Here is a 21,580-nt window from a genome sequence, read left to right as displayed (position 1 = left end):
TATTTATTAGTTATTTATTTATTCATTTATTTATTTTGTATTTATTTATTTTGTATTTATTATTTATTTATTTATTTATTTTGTATTTATTTATTTATTTATTTATTTATTTATTTTGTGTTTATTTATTTATTTATTTTGTATTTATTTATTATTTATTTATTTATTTATTTTGTATTTATTTATTTTGTATTTATTTATTTATTTATTTAATTATTTATTTATTTATTTATTTATTTATTTTGCATTTATTTATTTTGCATTTATTTATTTATTTATTTATTATTATAATTTTTTATCTATCTATTTTTTTATTCCCGATCAGGAGTCATTTGGGAATAAAGTGAAGATGCACATGTTTCTGCTGGTGTTTTGGGCTGATAGTCAAGGTCGCGTCTTCTTCTTCTCTCCAATGCTTTCAGCTGATTTTAGTCTTAAACTCCGTATGCAAATTTATGATGATGCAGCGAGCGTTTCAGAGGACATCTATTTAAAAATCTATTGGTTGGCCAGCATCCAATTTGAGTCACTATATCCAGCGGCTCTTTCCCAGAACAGGTGCCATTAAAACGGATGCATATTTGTTCTCTCTCTCTCCTCAGCCGTGTGATTATGCAGAATAGCTGTATGTGTGCATTACTGATATTTATGCTGTAGCGCACCGCTGCAAACAGTGCAAACCATGCTTCTTTTGCTCATGCTATACTTACAGCAGCGGATGAAGTGTGACTCTGAAGACTGAAGAAATGACGGTGAAAATTCAGATGTACATCACAATCATAAGCTATATTTACATTCATAAAGCAATGCAATTTATAACAGTTTATAGTATATACTAGGTATACACTGAAATATTGATATTTTTAGGCCAATATTGGATTGATTTATAGCTATGAGCATAATCAGAATACTTCAAATCAGAAATAAATAGACTTTTGGCCATAATGATGGTTTATTAATTACACTGAGACAATGATTTTTGCATCTTTTAAACAATCAATTATTTGTTTCTCAGAGTAAAGTCGATAAATATGTTTATTCATTTATTCATTCAATTTCCTTTGGCTTTTTTATCAGGGGTCGCCACAGCGGAATGAACCGCCAACTTATATAGCACATGTTTTACGCAGTGGATGCCCTTCCAACTGCGATCCATTACTGGGAAATGCTCATACACTTCATACACACACACACACACACACACACACACTACAGACAATTAAGCATACCCAATTCACCTATACTGCATGTGTGTGGATTTGTGGGGGAAACCTGAGCACCGGGAGGAAACCCACGCCAACATGGGGAGAACATGCAAACTCCACACAGAAACGCCAACTGACCCAGCTGGGGCTCAAACCAGCATCCTTATTGCTGTGAGGCACCCATGCTACCCACTGCGCCACTGTGCAGCCCTGTATTTTGAAAATAATGAGTAAAAATAAGCTTTTTAAACTATTTTAAGGAAAAAAATGGTGGAAGGAAACGATAAAAGAAGGAAATTAAGTGAGGAAGAAAGGAAATAAGGAATGGAGGAAGGATGGAAGGAAGGAAGGATGGAACGAAGGAAGGATGGAAGGAAGGAAGGAAGGAAGGAAGGAAGGAAATGTTTTTGGTACATCGAAAAGTGAGCATCTGACAAGCTAATATGTGGAGTCAATCTAGAGCCATATAGACTTGCAAAATAAAGGGAAGCTTTACAAACAAAACATATAGTATTGAGCTAAAATAAATATATAGTTGGCGTTTCTGTGTGGAGTTTGCATGTTCTCCCTGCCCTCGCGTGGGTTTCCTCCGGGTGCTCCGGTTTCCCCCACAGTCCAAAGACATGTGGTACAGGTGAATTGGGTAGGCTAAATTGTCAGTAGTGTATGAGTGTGTGTGTGAATGTGTGTGTGGATGTTTCCCAGAGATGGGTAGCACCTTGAAGGCCATCCGCTGCGTAAAAACTTGCTGGATAAGTTGGCGGTTCATTCCGCTGTGGCGACCCCGGATTAATAAAGGGACTAAGCTGACAAGAAAATGAAATGAATAAATAAATAAGGCGAGGCATTGGCAGTGCTGTCGCCTCACAGCAAGAAGGTCGCTGGTTTGAACCTCGGCTCAGTTGGCATTTCTGTGTGGAGTTTGCATGTTTCCTCCGGGTGCTTCGGTTTCCCCCACAGTTTAAAGACATGTGGTACAGGTGAATTGGGTAGGCTAAATTGTCTGTAGTGTATGAGTGTTTGTGTGAATGTGTCTGTGTGAATGTTTCCCAGAGATGGGTTGCGGCTGGAAGGGCATCCGCTGCGTAAAAACTTGCTAGATAAGTTGGCGGTTCATTCCGCTGTGGCGACCCTAGATTAATAAAGGGACTAAGCCGACAAGAAAATGAATGAATGAATGAATAAATAAATAAATAAATAAAATTGCTAAGCAAAAATTATTTGAGAAATACAAAATAACTTTGTTAGACAAAAATAAAATGCAAAGGGAAAATTAAGTTTCGAGAAGTAAAAATTACATTTGCAAACAAAAACAGCTGCAAATAAAAATCAAACAGTGCAGAAAAACGAAATATTTGCAATAAAAAAACTCGATATATTTGTAAAACATTTTTAAAGCATTGTCTTTACAAACAGCCTTGCCAACTTAGCGATATTGACTCTACTAATCCAGCTAAAAATAGTGCTTAAAATGTCTCTACAATGCAGCATTTAAACCTCATAGATACACAGAAAATGAGCCGGATAACTGCAAAACGGTCCACTTTTGGAGAAAAAATAGCCACCGCTTTCACCAGGCTGGCTACAGGCTTGTATGTGGAATCAAACTCCCAATCGTTTTCTCCGCCTGTTCACCAAAATAGCACCAAGACATCATCGGTCTCTTGGGTAGCGTCGGGTTCACGTCCCTTTACTATCAAGAGCTCAAAATAGATCTTCATTATAAAGCTGACAGGTGACAGACGAAATAGGAAACAGTCCCACAATGCCCTGCTTCATGGCAGATTTGACTAGATACAGTGTGCTTTAATGCTACAGGAGCGTCTAATCTCCCCAAAACGCCGTCGTCTGACCGTCTTCACATCTATACGTGATGAAAGCAGAGACGACAGACGGCTGTTTCTGAACGCTGAGCGTGTGCGGCAGGTGGAATCAAAGCCGGCGGATTTACACTCTTTTAAGTCCAATGTTTACATGCCTGTTTTTCTTATTATCTGCCGCGAGCTTGAACGAGCATCAAGTCGCGCGGCTTTTCAGCGTTTGTGTGTAATCCCGCAAATCTCCATCTTCATTAGACGACAGCGCTCTGATTTTTGTTTTATATTCTGGCAATCTATTTCTTAATCCGCTGATTATTTGTGTGTGTGTAGCTTTAGGACTTTAGGATTATTCCCTTTCCATGCCAAGTGATGTGTGTTGCTGAGCTTCATGCAGAGATGTTTGAAGGCAGTTGTGTGGGAACGGATAAAAACTCCAGCCAGTAGGTTTATTAGTGCGTTTACTGTGTGGAGCACAAAAGCAGATCTTTATCTGAATGTTCATGCTGCTCTGTTGCGCACAATTCACTCCTGAACTTATGTAATAATATGAGAGGGGCTTACTACTTTCCTTCCATCCTTTGCTTTTTTCATTCCTTCCTACTTTTTTTCTTCTTTTTTCCTATCCTTCCTTCCACCATTTCATTCTTACTTAATTTTCCTCTACCATTACCTCACTTCCTTCCTTCCTTCTTTCCTTGATTTCATTTTTTAATTTTTTCTTCTTTCTTTCATTCTCTCCTTTATTCTTTCATTGATCTCCTTTTTTCATCCTTCCTTCCTTCCTTCCTTCCTTCCTTCCTTCCTTCCTCTTTTTCCTTGATTTCCTTCCTTCATTCCTTCCTTCCTTGAATTCCTTTTCATTTTTCTTCTTTCTTTCCTTCTTTCCTTTATTCCTTCCTTGATCTCCTTCTTTCATCATTTCCTTCTACCATTTTCCTTCCTTCCTTCCTTCCTTCCTTCCTTCCTTCCTTCCTCCTGTTTTTCTTTTTTGCCTCTTTTTTCTTTTTTCTTTCTTTCCCTCCCCCCTCCTCCCTTCGTTCATTCCTTCTTTTTCTATCTTCTTTCGTTCCTTTTTTATTTCCTTTTTCTTTTATTCTTTTTTGCTTCCTTCCTTCCTTCATTTTTTCCCTCCTTCCATCCCTCTTTTCTTTCTTTCTTTCTTTCTTTCTTTCTTTCTTTCTTTTTTTTTCCACCTTCATTTTCTTCCACCATTACCTCAATTCCTTCCTTCCTTCCTTCCTTCCTTCCTTCCTTCCTTCCTTCCTTCCTTCCTTCCTTCCATCCTTCCTCCATTCCATATTTTCTTTCTTCCTCACTTAATTTCCTTCTTTTATCGTTTCCTTCTACCATTTTCTTCCTTCTTTCCTTCCTTCATTCGTTCCTTTCTTCTTTCCTGCCCTTCTTCATTCTTTCCTTCCTCTCTTTTTCTTTCTTTTTTCATTCTCTCCATCCTTCCTTCCCCTCACTACATATTTTCTTTCTTTCTTTCTTTTTTTCTTTCTTTCTTTATTTCTTTCTTTCTTTCTTTCTTTCTTTCTTTCTTTCTTTCTTTCTTTCTTTCTTTCTTTCTTTCTTTCTTTTCATCATTTCCTCCTTTCTTAATTTCCTTCCACCATTACCTCGATTCCTCCATTCCTTCCTTCTTTCCTTCCTTCCTCCATTTCTTATTTTCTTCCTTACTTGATTTCCTTCTTTCATGCTTTCCTTCTACCACTTCCTTCATTTTTTTTTCTTTGTCTGCCCTGTCTTCCATAATTGTCTTTGTTCATCCTTTCCTTCCACCATTTCCTTCCTTCCTTCCTTCATTTCTTCCTTCCTTCCTTCTTTCTTCCTTCCATCATTTAATGTTTTTCTTCATTTCCTTCTAGCATTACATATATTCCTTCCTTCCTTCTTTCCTTCCTTTCTCAATTCTTTTCTTCCTTCCTTTCTTACTCGATAGCCTTATCTTTTCTTTCTACCATTTCCTTTCTTTTTGTTCTTTCTTTCTTTCTTTCTTTCTTTTTTATTATTTTTTTTCTTTCTTTCCTTCCGTCATTTCTTTCTTTCTTCATTTCCTTCTACTATTTCCTCAATTCCTTCCTTCATTTCTTCCCTCCTTCCTTCCTTTCTTGCTTCTTTAATTTCTTCCTTCTTACTGTCCGTTTTTCTTTCCATAAATTATTTTTTTCATCATTTGCTTCCACCATTTCCTTCCTACATTCTTTCCTCACTCCCATCCTTACTTTCTTCCATCATTTATTGTTTTTCTCCATTTTGTTTTAGCATTAGCACAATTTTTTCCTGGCTTCCTTCCTTCCTTCCTTCATTTCTTCTACCACTACCTCAATTCCGTCCTTCTTCTTTCCTTCCTTCCTTCCTTCCTTCCTTCCTTCCTTCCTTCCTTCCTTCCTTCCTTCCTTCCTTCCTTCCTTCCTTCCTTCCTTCCTTCTTTCCTCCTTCCTTCCTTCCTTCCTCCATCCCTTCTTTTATTCCTTCCTCCATCCCTTCCTTCCATCTCATTGTAATCATTTCCAGGTGTTTTGTTCATTTACTTCTCTTTGTATTCATAGCCCATGTGTTCGTCATCCTGTGTCGTATTCCTCGGTTTAACTAGACATTATCTTTATCTTGATTTTCATTCTTCTGGTTTCTAATTTAAACTAAACATGCACTTGGCACCAGTTCTTTTTTAGTGTGTTGCGTCGCATTTATTTAGTCTCTCTGCCTCCTCCAGAGTGTGAGTTCCAGCAGCCTTTGACCTAAATAAGTCTTGTGTTGTGCAGATCGTGTTACATCTGCGGGTCACTTTCATTGCATTGACACCGCAGAGAAACTGCAGCATGTGTTTGACCTTTAACACCCGCGGGCAGGAGAACACAGAAAACACATCACAGCACATCACAACACACACCTGAGCACCAGTCGGTCCCCATTAGCACAACACTGGAGAATTCACAAAACAGCTTATATACAGAAGAGCTGAGCTGCAGTGTAATCATACTCAAGTCAGTCCAATTGCAAATAACCATATGCTAACATTTAAACGTTCTGTCCATATTCTTACAGTCTGGGCTTCTGGACATATTTTAAATTGTGGAACCATAAATGAAAAATAAGTGCACTTGCATAAAATCTGATAATCCCTTTTCTCTTCTTGGGGTTTGTGTCAAGTAACTTATGTATTTTGCTGACATCTTAACTATGTCTTTAAATAAACCATGTGTTTACTGTTGTCAAATATTAAATAGGGTTAAACTTTTCCCATCGATAATAGGAGGGTTAATGTGCACTGGAGAACACTTTAAAAGGGATGGATGGATGGATGGATGGACAAACAAATTAACAAAAAGTAATGGTAGAAGGAAGTAAAGATGGAAGAAGAAAATGAGGTAGTGGTAGAAGGAAAGAAGGGAGAAATGAAGGAAGAAAGAAAAGAAGGAAGGGATTGAGGTACTGGTAGAAGAAATGAAGGAAGGAAGGCATGAATAAAGGAAGGAAAGAAGGAAGGAATGAAGGAAGGAAAGAAGGAAGGAAGAAACAAGGAAGAAGGACGCAATTGAGGTAGTGGTAGAATAAATGAAGGAAGGAAGAAAGGAAGGAAGGAATGAATGAAGCAAGGAAGGAAAAAAGGAAGGAAGGAAGGAATGAAGGAAGAAAAGAAGGAAGAAGGACAGAATTGAGGTTGTGGTAGAAGAAATGAAGGAAGGAAGGAAGGAAGGAAGGAAGGAAGAAAGAAAGAAAGAAAGAAAGAAAGAAAGAAAGAAAGGAAGGAAGGAAGGAAGGAAGGAAGGAAGGAAGGAAGGAAAGAAAGAAAGGAAGGAAGGAAGGAAGGAAGGAAGGAAGGAAGGAAGGAAGGAAGGAAGGAAAGAAAGAAAGAAAGAAAGAAAGAAAGAAAGAAAGAAAGAAAGAAAGAAAGAAAGAAGAAAGAAAGGAAATAAGGAAGAAGGACGGAATTGAGGTAGTGGTAGAAGAAATAAAGGATGGAAGGAAGGAAGGAAGGAAAGAAGGATGGATGGATGGAAGGAAGGAAGGAAGGAAGGAAGGAAGGAAGGAAGGAAGGAAGGAAGGAAGGAAAGAAAGAAGAAGGACGGAATTGAGGTAGTGGTAGAAGAAATGAAGGACGGAAGGAAGGAAGGAAGGAAGAAAGGAAGGAAGGATGGAAGTAAGGAAATTGAATCGTTTAAGTAAATGTAGCTGTCTTTTTTATGAATACTCTCATTACAGTCTGTGCATATTTAATCACTGCAATGCTGAATTATCAGTTATTTACCATTAATAACATAATCTAACTGCATGAAAACAATAAATATAGAATATTAAGGATTAATTGGTAAGCCTTTACAGAAACACCCCATCTGTTAGCACTAGTTAATGCAATATTTACTGTAAGATCAGCAATAGACACTTTATTTTACAGAATTTCTTAATCATTGTTGATGGGAGCTAAAGCAAGCATCATTTTTCTTATTAAATACATCTTCTGATTTTTGCACAGTAATGTGTACAGTAAATGTGTATGAGTGCTTTGATAGTGTTTTCCTGGGTCATTATTCTGATCATTGCTTATATTTAAACTCTGCTGTGTCTGCGGTCTATCTGTTATCAGTCACGAATGATTCCTGAATGTTGTATTAATTCTGTAAGCAGTAAGACCTTTGCCCAAGGCCTTCACAACAACATATTGATCTTGTTTTTAGGAGGAAAAGAAGAAATGTATTTCATGATCTGACACATAAAGACCAGCACCCCACTGTATAAAGCAATAACCACAGCAGCATGTGCTGTCAATAAATTCAGTGAGAAAAAAAATAGTGTTAAAAGGGCCTTATGAACATAAAGCTTTTAAATTAAAATTAAAATTCAACTCGTCAACTATGTTATCGTCAACTCTGTTATCGTCAACTCTGATATCGTCAACTCTGATATCGTCAACTATGTTATCGTCAACTCTGTTATCGTCAACTCTGTTATTATCAACTCTGTTATCATCCACTCTGATATCGTCAACTCTGATATCGTCAACTCTGTTATCGTCAACTCTGTTATCGTCCGCTCTGATATCGTCAACTATGTTATCGTCAACTTTGTTATCGTCAACTCTGTTATCGTCCACTCTGATATCGTCAACTCTGATATCGTCAACTCTGTTATCGTCCACTCTGATATCGTCAACTATGTTATCGTCAACTTTGTTATCGTCAACTCTGTTATCGTCCACTCTGATATCGTCAACTCTGATATCGTCAACTCTGTTATCGTCAACTCTGATATCGTCAACTCTGTTATCGTCAACTCTGTTATCGTCAACTCTGTTATCATCCACTCTGTTATCGTCCACTCTGATATCGTCAACTATGTTATCGTCAACTTTGTTATCGTCAACTCTGTTATCGTCCACTCTGATATCGTCAACTCTGATATCGTCAACTCTGTTATCGTCAACTCTGATATCGTCAACTCTGTTATCGTCAACTCTGTTATCGTCCGCTCTGATATCGTCAACTCTGATATCGTCAACTCTGTTATTGTCAACTTTGTTATCGTCAACTCTGATATCGTCAACTCTGATATCGCCAACTCTGTTATCGTCAACTCTGATATCATCAACTCTGTTATCGTCAACTCTGTTATCGTCCGCTCTGATATCGTCAACTCTGATATCGTCAACTCTGTTATTGTCAACTTTGTTATCGTCCACTCTGATATCGTCAACTCTGTTATCATCAACTCTGTTATTGTCAACTTTCTTATCGTCCACTCTGATATCGTCAACTCTGTTATTGTCAACTCTGTTATCGTCAACTCTGTTATCGTCCACTCTGATATCGTCAACTCTGATATCGTCAACTCTGTTATCGTCAACTCTGTTATCGTCAACTCTGTTATCGTCCGCTCTGATATCGTCAACTCTGATATCGTCAACTCTGTTATCGTCAACTTTGTTATAGTCAACTCTGATATCGTCAACTCTGATATCGTCAACTCTGTTATCGTCAACTTTGTTATCGTCAACCCCTTATATCGTCAACTCTATTATTGTCAACTCTGATATCGTCGACTCTGTTATCGTCAACCCCTTATATCGTCAACTCTATTATTGTCAACTCTATTATTGTCAACTCTGTTATCGTCAACTCTGATATCATCAACTCTGACATCGTCAACTCTGTTATCGTCAACTCTGTTATTGTCAACTCTGTTATTGTCAACTCTGTTATCGTCAACTCTGATATCGTCAACTCTGTTATCGTCAACTCTGTTATCGTCAACTCTGTTATTGTCAACTCTGTTATTGTCAACTCTGTTATCGTCAACTCTGTTATCGTCAACTCTGTTATTGTCAACTCTGTTATTGTCAACTCTGTTATCGTCAACTCTGATATCGTCAACTCTGTTATCGTCAACTCTGTTATCGTCAACTCTGTTATCGTCAACTCTGTTATCGTCAACTCTGATATCGTCAACTCTGTTATCGTCAACTCTGTTATCAGCCACTCTGATATCGTCAACTCTGTTATTGTCAACTCTGTTATCGTCAACTCTGTTATCGTCAACTCTGTTATCGTCAACTCTGTTATTGTCAACTCTGTTATCGTCAACTCTGGTATCCTCAACTCTGTTATTTGTCAACTATGTTATCGTAAACTCTGCTATCGTCGACTCTGATATCCTCAACTCTTTTGTTATTGATTCAACAACTTTAACAATAAGTTGAACAAAGAATCACGTCCTATATCACATTTAAACATTTCATGCAGTTTTCTGTACATTATATTCACTGTATATCATGAAAAACTATAGAAAATTATCGCAACCAATTTAATCACTAATTTTTGGAATTACTTAATAACATTTGTTTTGAAGCTGACCATATGTGTGTGTGTTTCCAGGTGACGGAGACGCGGACAGGTCCACTGGGCTGCAGCACCTATGATAACCTGGACTCGGTCAGTTCTGTCCTCCTCCAGAGCCCGGAGAGTAAACTGCATCTACAAGGTAAAATGCTGATTATGTTCATTATAATCGTCATTAATTCATGATCTGCTTTAGCTGAAGCTCCACACAGTCAGAGACTGAGCTGATTGCATGCCTGCTCCATACTGATATCTGATACATGGAGAATTATGAGTATAAAAACTAATAGCTAATGTACTTGAACATATATGTGCAGCTGTCTTTCTTTCTTTCTTTCTTTCTTTCTTTCTTTCTTTCTTTCTTTCTTTCTTTCTTTCTTTCTTTCTTTCATTCTTTCTTTCTTTCTTTCTTTCTTTCTTTTTTCTTTTTTCTTTTCTTTCTTTCCATAATGTCCTTCTACTTTCTTTCTTTCCTTCCTTCATCCCTTTCTTCCCTCCCTTTGTTCATTCGTTCATTCATTCCATCTTTCCTTTCTTCCTTCCATAATTTCCTTCTTTCATCCTTTCCTTCTACCATTTCCTTGCTTCCATTGTTACTTCCTTTTATCATTTGCTTTTTCTTCATTTCCTTCTACAATTACCTAACTTCCTTCCTTCCTTCCTCCTTCTCTCCCTCACTCCATCCCTTCCTTTCTTACTTCTTTCCTTCCTTTCTTCCATAATTGTGCTTTTTTCTTCAGTTTTTTGTACTGTACCTCAGTTACTTCCTTTATTTATTTCCTTCCTTCCTTCCTTCCATGCTTCCCTCCCTCCCTTCTTTCTTTCTTGCAATTGTTCATTCATTTTGACATTAGTTTGTTCGTTCGTTCGTTCATTCGTTTGTTCGTTCGTTCGTTCATTCATTCATTCATTCATTCATTCATTCATTCATTCATTCATTCATTCATTCATTCATTCATTCATTCATTCATTCATTCATTCATTCATTCACTCATTCATTCAATTATTCATTCATTCATTCATTCATTCAATAAAATAAGGCAAAACTAATATGCCATTTATGTACGCACAATAATATTGTTTTGACTTTGAGATGAGTTTATTCTGCTCCCCCCATTATGACTTCATAATTTGAATTTAATTTAAATGATTTAATTTAATTTTGACTTTTTTTCTGAGGGCCACACGTTGACTGTGGTTAGGACTGTTGTCTTACAGCAAAAAGGTTGCTGGTTCGAGTTCTGGTTGGGCCAGTTGTCATTTATGTATGGAGATTGCATGTTCTCCTTGTGTTGGCATGGGTTTCCTCCAGGTGCTCTGGTATAGAGGTCTGCACGGGACTGTTTTTATAGACTGCTCCTGCTGTATATTCAGTCTATTTTCACCCGCTGCCTGCTTAGAATAATTTTCTACTCAACCTAATTTTTCCACTAAATTTAGATCTGATTTCTAAAATCTGACATTTAAATTGGGTATTATCGAAAGATAGAAATGACAGATAAAAGTGCAGGTTGTGCAAAGATTGCAGGCTAAATGTCATTTTTGTTTGGCCCTTTGTGATGAGACATGAGTGCCACCTTTAACCAGAGGCTCCAGTGTTGTGACTGCTAGAGGGGAAAACTTTAAGGTATCAATTCGCGCAAATTTAGTTTTTGTAACACTTAATGTTGATGGTTCATTTGTGTATTAGTAGACTGCGTGATATCTGCAGATGATGCTCCTTCCACAGACATTTAACTGACTATAGGAAGCTTTGCAAGTACAAGTCAACTCACACTAACCCTAACCCCAACCCCAACCTAACACGCTACTTATAACCTAATGGGAATTAGTTGGGATGTAGATGCAGTGTAACTTACTTCAACAAACGGACCATCTAAATAAAGTGTGACCTAAAGTGTGAATTTTTTTTTTTCATTTGCATCTATGACACATGAAAAAGACTTGCCTGGTGTGGGTTTATTAACAGCAAACTGGCTGTTTTCTAATGCAAGCTGAACATCCTTCAAGGACAGCGCATCTTCAGTTTGATCTACCATGGTAAAGCCCGCTCTGAGGACCATTACATGATGCGCTCACAGGCTGAGTGAATAAAAGGCGCATGTAGAAAGCACTGCTCATGCGTTCATTCAACATGTGAGCACTGGCGGTGCTTAATAAGAATGAGAAAGTCACATATATGCTGTACCAATGTCAGGACTTGGGAGCGCTAAATCGTTAAACCGCCCGCTTTCATTCGCATTACACCAGAGTTACCGACCACTACTGCATTTTATTTGGATATTCCCTGTAAGAAATGTAGGACCTCTACAAAATACAGACCTCTTCTCTCCGGTTTCCCCCACAGTCCAACAACATGCAAAACAGATGAATTTAATAAACTTATTAGCCATATTGTATGAGAGTGAATTGTTTTCCCAGTACTAGGTTGCAGCTGGAAGGGCATCCACTGCATCAAACACATTGCCTATGATTTTTTTTTTTTTTTACATGGGCTAGATAGTAAGTAAAGCTGTTTTTACAGTGTAGCAGGATTGTAATGCAGAAAAAGGACTGAAATCCAGGCGATTTGCCTCAAATGATTCATCAGTCCAGCTGCTCGGGTGTCAAACCAAACATAGAAACAAGAAGTGCAGAAATGTGTTTGTTTCCTCTCATCATTATCACATGAAAAGATCATTATGTCTTGATAATTGTGTGGATTTTAGTGTGTACATCTGCTGTATTGACACATGCTGTAGAGAAGAGAAACTCTCAGATGCACAGCTGCGAAATAAATAAGTAAAATAAAGCGCTGTGAGTGACTGATGGTGCTGAAGATCAACAGCAAGACGATGATGTCAAATCAAGAGCAGAACTGACACATTATGCATCTACACATTGACATTAATGACCAGTTACATTAAGACTAATGTTTGTCCTAACCATCTGAAATGGTGATGCTAAACATTTCTATTTTATAAATGCTTTCTATTTTTGTGACGTCGCAGCAGAGCAACAGAATAAACGACTCTGACTTATAACCTCAGGTACTGATTATGGGCTTTATTCAGTGTTATATGCTCCCCGTGTGAGTTTAAATACAATTTTACAGGACATTTATTGTCGTACTACTAAAAGCAGCAGCAGATTTAGAAAATTAAATAACTAGAAAATGGTTTGAAAATGAAAGTGAGAACTGTGACTCTGCAAGCCAATCCTTACAAAACCACCTTTTAAATATTTTATTTTATTTAAATTGAATTAAATTAAATTAAATTAAATTAAATTAAATTAAATTAAATTAAATTAAATTAAATTAAATTAAAATTTATTTTATTTTATTTTATTTTATTTTATTTTATTTTATTTTATTTTATTTTATTTTATTTTATTTTGTTAAATTAAATTAAATTAAATTAAATTAAATTAAATTAAATTAAATTAAATTAAATTAAATTAAATTAAATTCATCAATTTTTCTATTTATTTTTTTATTTATTCTATATATTTATTTTATTTTCTATTATTTTATTAGTGTATTTATTTTATTTGTGTTTTAAATTTGTGTTTATTTTATTTTATTTATTTATTTTAATTTTTTTGCCATTTTATTTTATTTTATTTGAGTTTAATTTAATTTAATTAATTAGTTTTATTTTATTATTACCCTTCCACCCAGCACTCAGTAATCCAGAGGTGAAAATATAAATCAGCTTAAATTAAATATTTTGTTTTCTATTTATTTTCTTTTATTTTATTAGTGTATTTATTTTATTTGTGTTTTAAATTTTTGTTTATTTTGTTTTATTTTTTTATTTATTTGGCACTTTATTTTATTCTATTTTATTTCTGTTTTTATTTTAATTGTATTTAATTTAATTTCAATCAAATTAATAACTTTTGTATTTATTTATTTTATTTTGCATTTTATTTTCTTTTATTTCATTTGTGTTTTTATTTTATTTGTTTTAAATTAAATTAAATTAAATTAAATTAAATTAAATTAAATTAAATTAAATTAAATTAAATTAAATTTTATTTTATTTTATTTTATTTTATTTTATTTTATTTTATTTTATTTTATTATTCCCCTTCCACCCAGCACTTAGTAATGCAGAGGTGTAAATATAAATCAGCTTTTGTACAGAAGGTCAGGACGAAGCTGCAATGTGTTTAGCTTGTGCTTTCTCTCACTGTTTTTCCCAGCAGAGACAAAACAGCTGTGGAAACTGATTATGAGGCGTTTTCAGGAGACACTCGCAATGTTTTTCCAAAAACTTTCAGTTTTCCCCTTTGTTTCAGAGCAACACTGTGTCCACATTAGTGTTGTCTACTTACTCCTCAGTGAACACTGCATAAACTGTGTGTCAAAATAGCACAATATCCTAAATAGACACAAGTGACATCAAATAAATGTTAGCACTAAAGTAATCTAAATGAAATCCAAAAGTAATCGCATTTCATCACCATAAATGTGTAATCTAAAGTATCTTATTACTGACTACACATTTTGTCATGTGATCTGTAATCACTAGTAATCACTAACTGACCATAAGTAATTCACACAGCTGTACATATTGTTATTATTATTATTATTATTATTATTATTATTATTATTATTATTATTATTATTATTATCAAAATTAGTAGTAGTATTTATGTGTAACAAGAAAAGTATATAAAATTAATAAAATAAATTACAAACAAAATATCTAAAAAAAAAAAACCCATATTTTATCAGTGATGATTTCCAATACAGTTAGCAGAGCAGAACTAATATAAATAAAGCAGTTCTAACATAAATCGGCTGTGTTTTTGTAATCGTAAACTGTAAGATGTGGTGTATTTTTACAGTCTTTGTCTGAGATGCTAAAATGTCAGATGTGGAGCTGAAATCCTGAAAGTGATCTGCAGGCGTTTCAAGACCCTGTGCTTGCTGACCCCTGTGACTTACACTTTCTACAGTGGAGCACAAAAGCAGAAGCTTCGCAGAATGTTCATGCTACTCACATAATGTACATGACAAAAATAAAACAGAAAAAAACAATAAATCAATTAATAAATACAATTTTAATTTTAATAAAATAATAAATATGAATGAATGAATGAATGAATAAACTATTGAATGAATGATTGAATTATTGAACGAAAGAAAAAAACAAGCAAATAAATAAATAGATGAATAAATGAACAAATGAATTATGAATGATTGAATGAATGAACGAATGAATGAATGAATGAATGAGTGAATGAATGAATGAATGAATGAATGAATGAATAACAGATAAATAGATGAATGACTGACTCAATAAATGAATAAATGAATGAATGAATGAATGAATGAATTAATGAATGAATGAATAACAGATAAATAGATGAATGACTGACTCAATAAATTAATGAATGAATGAATGAATGAATAAAACAACAAACACACAAATGAAAGATTGAATGAATGAATGAATGAATGAATGAATGAAAAAATTAACAACCAAATGAACAAACAAACAAATAAATGAACAGATAAAAGAACAAACAAACAAACAAAAGATTAAATAAATGAATGAATGAATGAATGAATGAATGAATGAATGAATGAATGAATGAATGAATGGACGAAAAAGCAAACAAAAGAAAGAAATAACGAAAGAAAGAGAGAGAGAGAGAGAGAGAGAGAGAGAGAGAGAGAGAGAATGAATGACAGACACATGAATGAATAAATGAAGAAACATTAACTAATGAATAAATGAATGAAAGAATGAAAATATGGACAAACTAATAGATAAAAGAACATACAAATGAAGAAATGAATGAATGAATGGATGAATGAACAAAATAAATAAATAAACAAATAAACAAACAAACAAACAAACAAACAAATAAATAAATAAATAAATAAATAAATAAATAAATAAATAAATAAATAAATAAATAAATAAATAAATAAATAAATAAATAAATAAATAAATAAATAAATAAATAAATAAATAAGAAAGAAAGAAAGAAAGAAAGAATAAACGAATGAATAACAGATAAATGAATGAACTAATGGACAAACTAATGAATGAATGAATCAAGCAATGAATAAAAAATGCAATATACTACACACTTAAATTGAATAGCACAGAGCTGCTGTGTCTTCAGTTTGACTTTAATGAAATGTGTCCATCTTTATGTAAAGTTGCGTTGAGTCGAATGATCAGCTGAACTCCTGAACCCTGATCTGTGAACATCTGCTGTTTAATAAATGAGTTTCCGGCTAAACGTCTCCCTCAGGTGCTTTCTGAAATGAAGTCATGGAGGCGATTCTTCATCTTGTTTACAGATTTCTTTAAGCGTCTGATCCTCCTCCTTCAATATTCTCATCAGGATTATTATCCGCAGAGACACTTTTATTAACGGCCACAACAATCCCTTCAAAATGACCTTTGCTGATTCATTAGGCCGTTTTCACATTCATCCCTCGCTCGTATAAAACAATCTGTTGTAAAATCGTGTTAAATCTCAAACAGCAAACGCAGCGTCATGAGAAACACACACACACACAAACATACACAAACACACACGCACGCTTCTACACGCAGAAAACAGATGGATTTTGAGTTGCTGTTTTCATGTGCAGCATCTTTAGGAAACACTGACAAAACTACAGTTACACCACACACCAGAAATACAGCACTGCTTATTGATAAACACAACAATAATAGAAAACAAACAAACAAATACATAAACTAATATATAAATAAACAAACTAATAAATAAATAGCAAAACTATTTTGAGAATCAAATATATAAAAATAAATAAACAATATACATTTATTATTATTATTATTATTATTATTATTATTTATTATTATTATTATTATTATTATTATTATTATTATTATTATTATTATTATTATTATTATTTATTAATATTAATATTATTATTATTATTATTATTATTATTATTATTATTATTATTATTATTATTACAATTGTATTATTAATATTATTAATACTTTTATTATTATTATTATTACTTTTATTGTTATTATTATTATTATTATTATTATTATTATTATTATTATTACAATTGTATTATTAATATTATTAATACTTTTATATTATTATTATTATTATTATTATTATTATTATTATTATTATTATTAATATTATTATCATTATTATTATTGTTATTAATTAATTTTCCTTTGGCTTAGTCGCAACAGCGGAATGAACTGCCAACTATTCCAGCATAGTTTTTACAAAGTGGATGTCCTTTCAGCTAAAACGCCGTACTGGGAAACACCCATACACATTAACACACACACACTCATACACTACGGCCAACTTAGTTAATTGTTTGGACTGTGGGGGAAACCGGAGCGCCCTAACTCTGGCCCAGCCGGGACTCGAACCAGCGACCTTGTTGCTGTGAGGCCACAGTGCTAACCACTGAGCCACCATACCAACGCATTGTTAATATAATACTGTTATAAGAGTTTGAGTCAAAGTTATGAAATATTGGGGAGTCAAAATTATGAAATGTAAAATATATATCACGAATAAATGAACAAAGTCAAAATAAATTCAATATTGAAGTGAAACGACAGGACTCTATAGGAGTCCTGTCTATTTTACTCTTATTTTACTGTGCTATTTTACTGTGTTTTTTTGGATTGACAGTGAGACTGAGAACTGACTCTGACTTTTATTAGTTGTCATCAAAACTAAACTGTGTTTGTGAAAAGTTATTTGCTTTTCAGCTCTGCTTGTGCGTTTTGTGTAATGATGTAAATATACAGAAGCATGATGGCAGTAAAGCAGCTTGGTGTTATTTTGCAGAACTGTTTAATAAGGGACTTATGCAGATTTATGCACACATTGCCCCACTTGCTCTTGTTTTGAATGATAAAATGTAAAGCAAAGCGAATCAAAGTGAAGCAAAACCTCAATCCCGGCTCAGGATTAATATACTAATTCATTGCTAAAAGTAATGCAACTATGTTCTTAACCAATATTTTTAAGTGTTATTTTTATTGCTATTTAATAAGCAGCAAAAATATTTGTATACATCAGACACATTTATTTGAAAAGCAAATCTGCATGATATAAAAACAAGAAACAACTGCAGGATAAGAAAAAAAAGCAAGAATTTAATAGAAAAACAAGACAAAAAGACAAAAATTGTTTGAATCTGTAAATCCCCATAGTCATAAAAAGGCCATGAAACCTTTATTTAATAATCTATTAATAATAATTAAAGTTAAAAAGAAATAATAATAATAATAAAAGCAATAATAATAATAATAATAAAATAATAATAATAATAGTAATAGTAATAATAATAAAAGCATGATTATTATTATTATTATTATTATTAATAATAATTATAATAATAATAATAATAATAATAATAATGATACTACTACTACTACTACTACTACTACTACTACTACTACTAATAATAATAATAATAATAATAATAATAATATTAATTGGTTACTACTACTAATAACAATAATGCAGTAATAATATTCAACAAAAGATAATAATGTAATAAGATTTGCAAAAAAATGTAGACAGCATGTGGAATGGTTAATTGAAATGCACATCTGAAATGCAATAAAACGCACCCTAAATTATGTATTTTAAGTAGTCTGATGCACATTTTTTTCCAATGAGCCTTGGTTGCAGTAAACTTGCTGAAAAATATTCAGTACTGACAGAATGAACTACTCAATCTAACTGTTATGTGGGGATCTAATGATCTTCTGGCTGTGTTTGTGTAATCAGTGGGAAACAGGAACAGGTGTGTGCAAGGTGAAGTCTGGGAGTTGTACTTCGTTAATGTGGCATGTGTGTAGTTTTCCAGCGATCCGACTCTGATAGATCATTGCTGATCGCAACACTAACTAATCTGCACAGTGAAAAATTAAGAAAATAAATGAGAAAATAAATAAGTAAATAAGTAAATGAATAAAAATAAATAAATATTACTCACAAGGCCACACTCATTTATTTAATTATTTAAAAAAAAAAAAAAGTTAATTTTATAAGATAATTTATTGCAACACAAAATTAACCAATTTCTATGTTTATATATATATATAGTCTTCGGTGTCACACAATCCTTCAGTAACCTCTCCAATATGATGATTTGATGATCAAGAAACTAAAATTCTGATTATTATCAGTAATGAAAACGGCTTATTATTTTATTTTTTGCAATTTTTGATTGAATCGAATGTTTATAAGCAGTATTTACAGTTGTACTAAACACACAGATTGATCTTCATCCTGATATTCATCACAGCAGCTCCACTGTGTTGTTGTTTCAATATTTGCACAGCCTCCAAATGCTTTCTCTCTTTTTTCCATTATTATTTTTCTCTCTCCTGCTTTCCGTCTTGTTCTGGTTCAGAGAAAGACGCGAGCGGAGTGACTTTGCCTCCGGATATCTGACGGAGCGTGATAATGACATGCTGTTACATTTCCAAACGCAATAAAATCAACTCTGCCATCGTGTCGACATCACAGACGCTGCTAATCAGCCTCCAAAACGCCTTTCATTTTCTCATTTGGGAATGATTGTTGGAGTTGGTGTGTGTGTGCGTGCGTGTGTGTGATGAAATCATACTGTAAATGTGAGAGCCCTGAAACACAGTCAGAGCACACTGACCTTCAGTCCATGTTGCCACCAGTGATGCTGCACTTTATTATTATTATTATTATTATTATTATTATTATTATTATTATTATTATTATTATTATTATTATTATTATTATTATTATTATTATTGATAAAAGACATACAAATTGAGACTCATAAACAATTTACATACACTCATAATGTATATTACACAACAAAACATTTTACAGGGATATAATGAACACACTCTCCCAATGCTGGATCATTTGTTTATATTACAATAGTTGTTTTTACCATAGCAGCCATGGAATCACCACGACATGTTAAGTATCATGATTTTTATGTTACCATAGCAACCTTAGAATCATTAAAACAGGTTAATCACTATAGTTGCGTTACCACAACAGATTAATTATTATAGTTGTTGTGTTACCATAGCAACCATAGAATCACCACATTAGATCAATTACTATAGTTGTTGTATTACCATAGCAACTGTAGAATCACCACATCAGATCAATTACTATAGTTGTTGTGTTACCATAGCAACCATAGAATCAACACATCAGATCAATTACTATAGTTGTTGTGTTACCATAGCAACCATAGAGTCACCACATCAGATCAATTACTATAGTTGTTGTGTTACCATAGCAACCATAGAATCAACACAACAGATCAATTACTATAGTTGGTGTGTTACCATAGCAACCATAGAATCAACACAACAGATCAATTATTATAGTTGTTGTGTTACCATAGCAACCATAGAATCAACACAACAGATCAATTACTATAGTTGTTGTGTTACCATAGCAACCATAGAATCAACACAACAGATCAATTACTATAGTTGTTGTGTTACCATAACAACCATAGAATCAACACAACAGATCAATTACTATCAACCCAAGCTCATTCTGGAAACGTAGCCCTGCGGACGTTTCTGGAGACCGCGATTTACGTGGCCGGAGGTACCCCATAGCTCATAAGCTAAAATAGAAAGCTCTTAGTTTTTCACGCGAAAAAGCGAGCACAGCGGCCTCTCGCTGATCCGCGAAAACAAAAACCGCTCGAATACGTACCTACCGGGACGTATGTCGCGGTCCGCAGAAACGTCCGCGGGGCTACATTTCCACAATGAGCTCGGGTTGATTACTATAGTTGTTGTGTTACCATAGCAACCATAGAATCACCACAACTAATCCATTATTATAGTAGTTGTGTTACCATAGCAACTGTAGAACCACCACAACAGAGTCATTATTATCATTGTTGTGTTACCACAACAGTCACCACAACTGATCAATTACTATATTTTTTGTTACCATAGCAACTGTAGAAACCCCACAACACATTAAGTACTGTACTGTAGTTGTTGTGTTACCATAGCAACCATAGAATCACCATATCAAATTAAGTACTGTAGTGGTTCTGTTACCATAGCAACCGTAGAATCACCACAACAGATGAAGTACTGTAGTAGTTGTGTTACCAAAGCAACCATAAAATCACCGCAACATAGTAAGTACTGTAGTTGTTGTTACTATAGCAACCGTTGAATCACCACAACAGATTAAGTACTGTACTATAGCTGTTGTGCTGCCCTAGCAACCATACAATCACCACAGCAGATTAAGTACTATAGTTGTTGTTGCCATAGCAACTATAGAAGTGTGTGAATGAGTGTGTATGGGTGTTTCCTAGTTCTGGGCTGCAGCTGGAAGGGCATCCGCTGTGTAAAACATATGCTGGAGAAGTTGGCAAGGAAGGAAAATGAATAAATATATTAATTAATTCACATTAATGTGTATTAGTGTGTGTGTGTTTGTGATTAGCTTGTGTTATAGAGTGGGTTATTGTGTGTTAGTGTGAGCTAGCGTTTGTTAGCGCTATCCCAGCATCCCTCACTCAGTAATAACACGGTGGCTTTGGGAAATGGCCGTGAATAGAGGCCAGAGAGATCATTTCTGCCCCAAAGACAGATTCACACTGCTGGAGAAACACGTCTATGACCCGGTTCAGACCCGCCGGGGATTCACAGCTGATCTGAGGTCAGCTGTTTTGACTGAAAATCATCATGAACCTATTTTTTTGTTTTGC

The 21,580-nt window shown here is 34.1% G+C and overlaps 1 protein-coding gene across 3 annotated transcripts in view; it reads left to right on the top strand.

Annotated features, from left to right (window-relative positions):
* Window positions 1–21,580, top strand: part of brinp1 (bone morphogenetic protein/retinoic acid inducible neural-specific 1) — a 210,239-nt gene that overhangs the window by 137,013 nt on the left and 51,646 nt on the right. For all 3 annotated transcript variants that reach the window (XR_012405698.1, XR_012405697.1, NM_001328411.1), the window contains 1 exon segment: window positions 9,898–10,003. Coding sequence is in view for 1 of the 3 variants with exons in the window: in NM_001328411.1 (NP_001315340.1) it covers window positions 9,898–10,003 (106 nt within the window). In the remaining 2 variants the exon portion in view is untranslated.

The sequence above is a fragment of the Danio rerio genome, chromosome 5, assembly GCF_049306965.1.
Source record: "Danio rerio strain Tuebingen ecotype United States chromosome 5, GRCz12tu, whole genome shotgun sequence".
Lineage (NCBI taxonomy): Eukaryota > Metazoa > Chordata > Actinopteri > Cypriniformes > Danionidae > Danio > Danio rerio.
The sequence above is the reverse complement of the archived record's forward strand: the minus strand, read 5'-3'. Positions and strand labels throughout refer to the sequence as shown.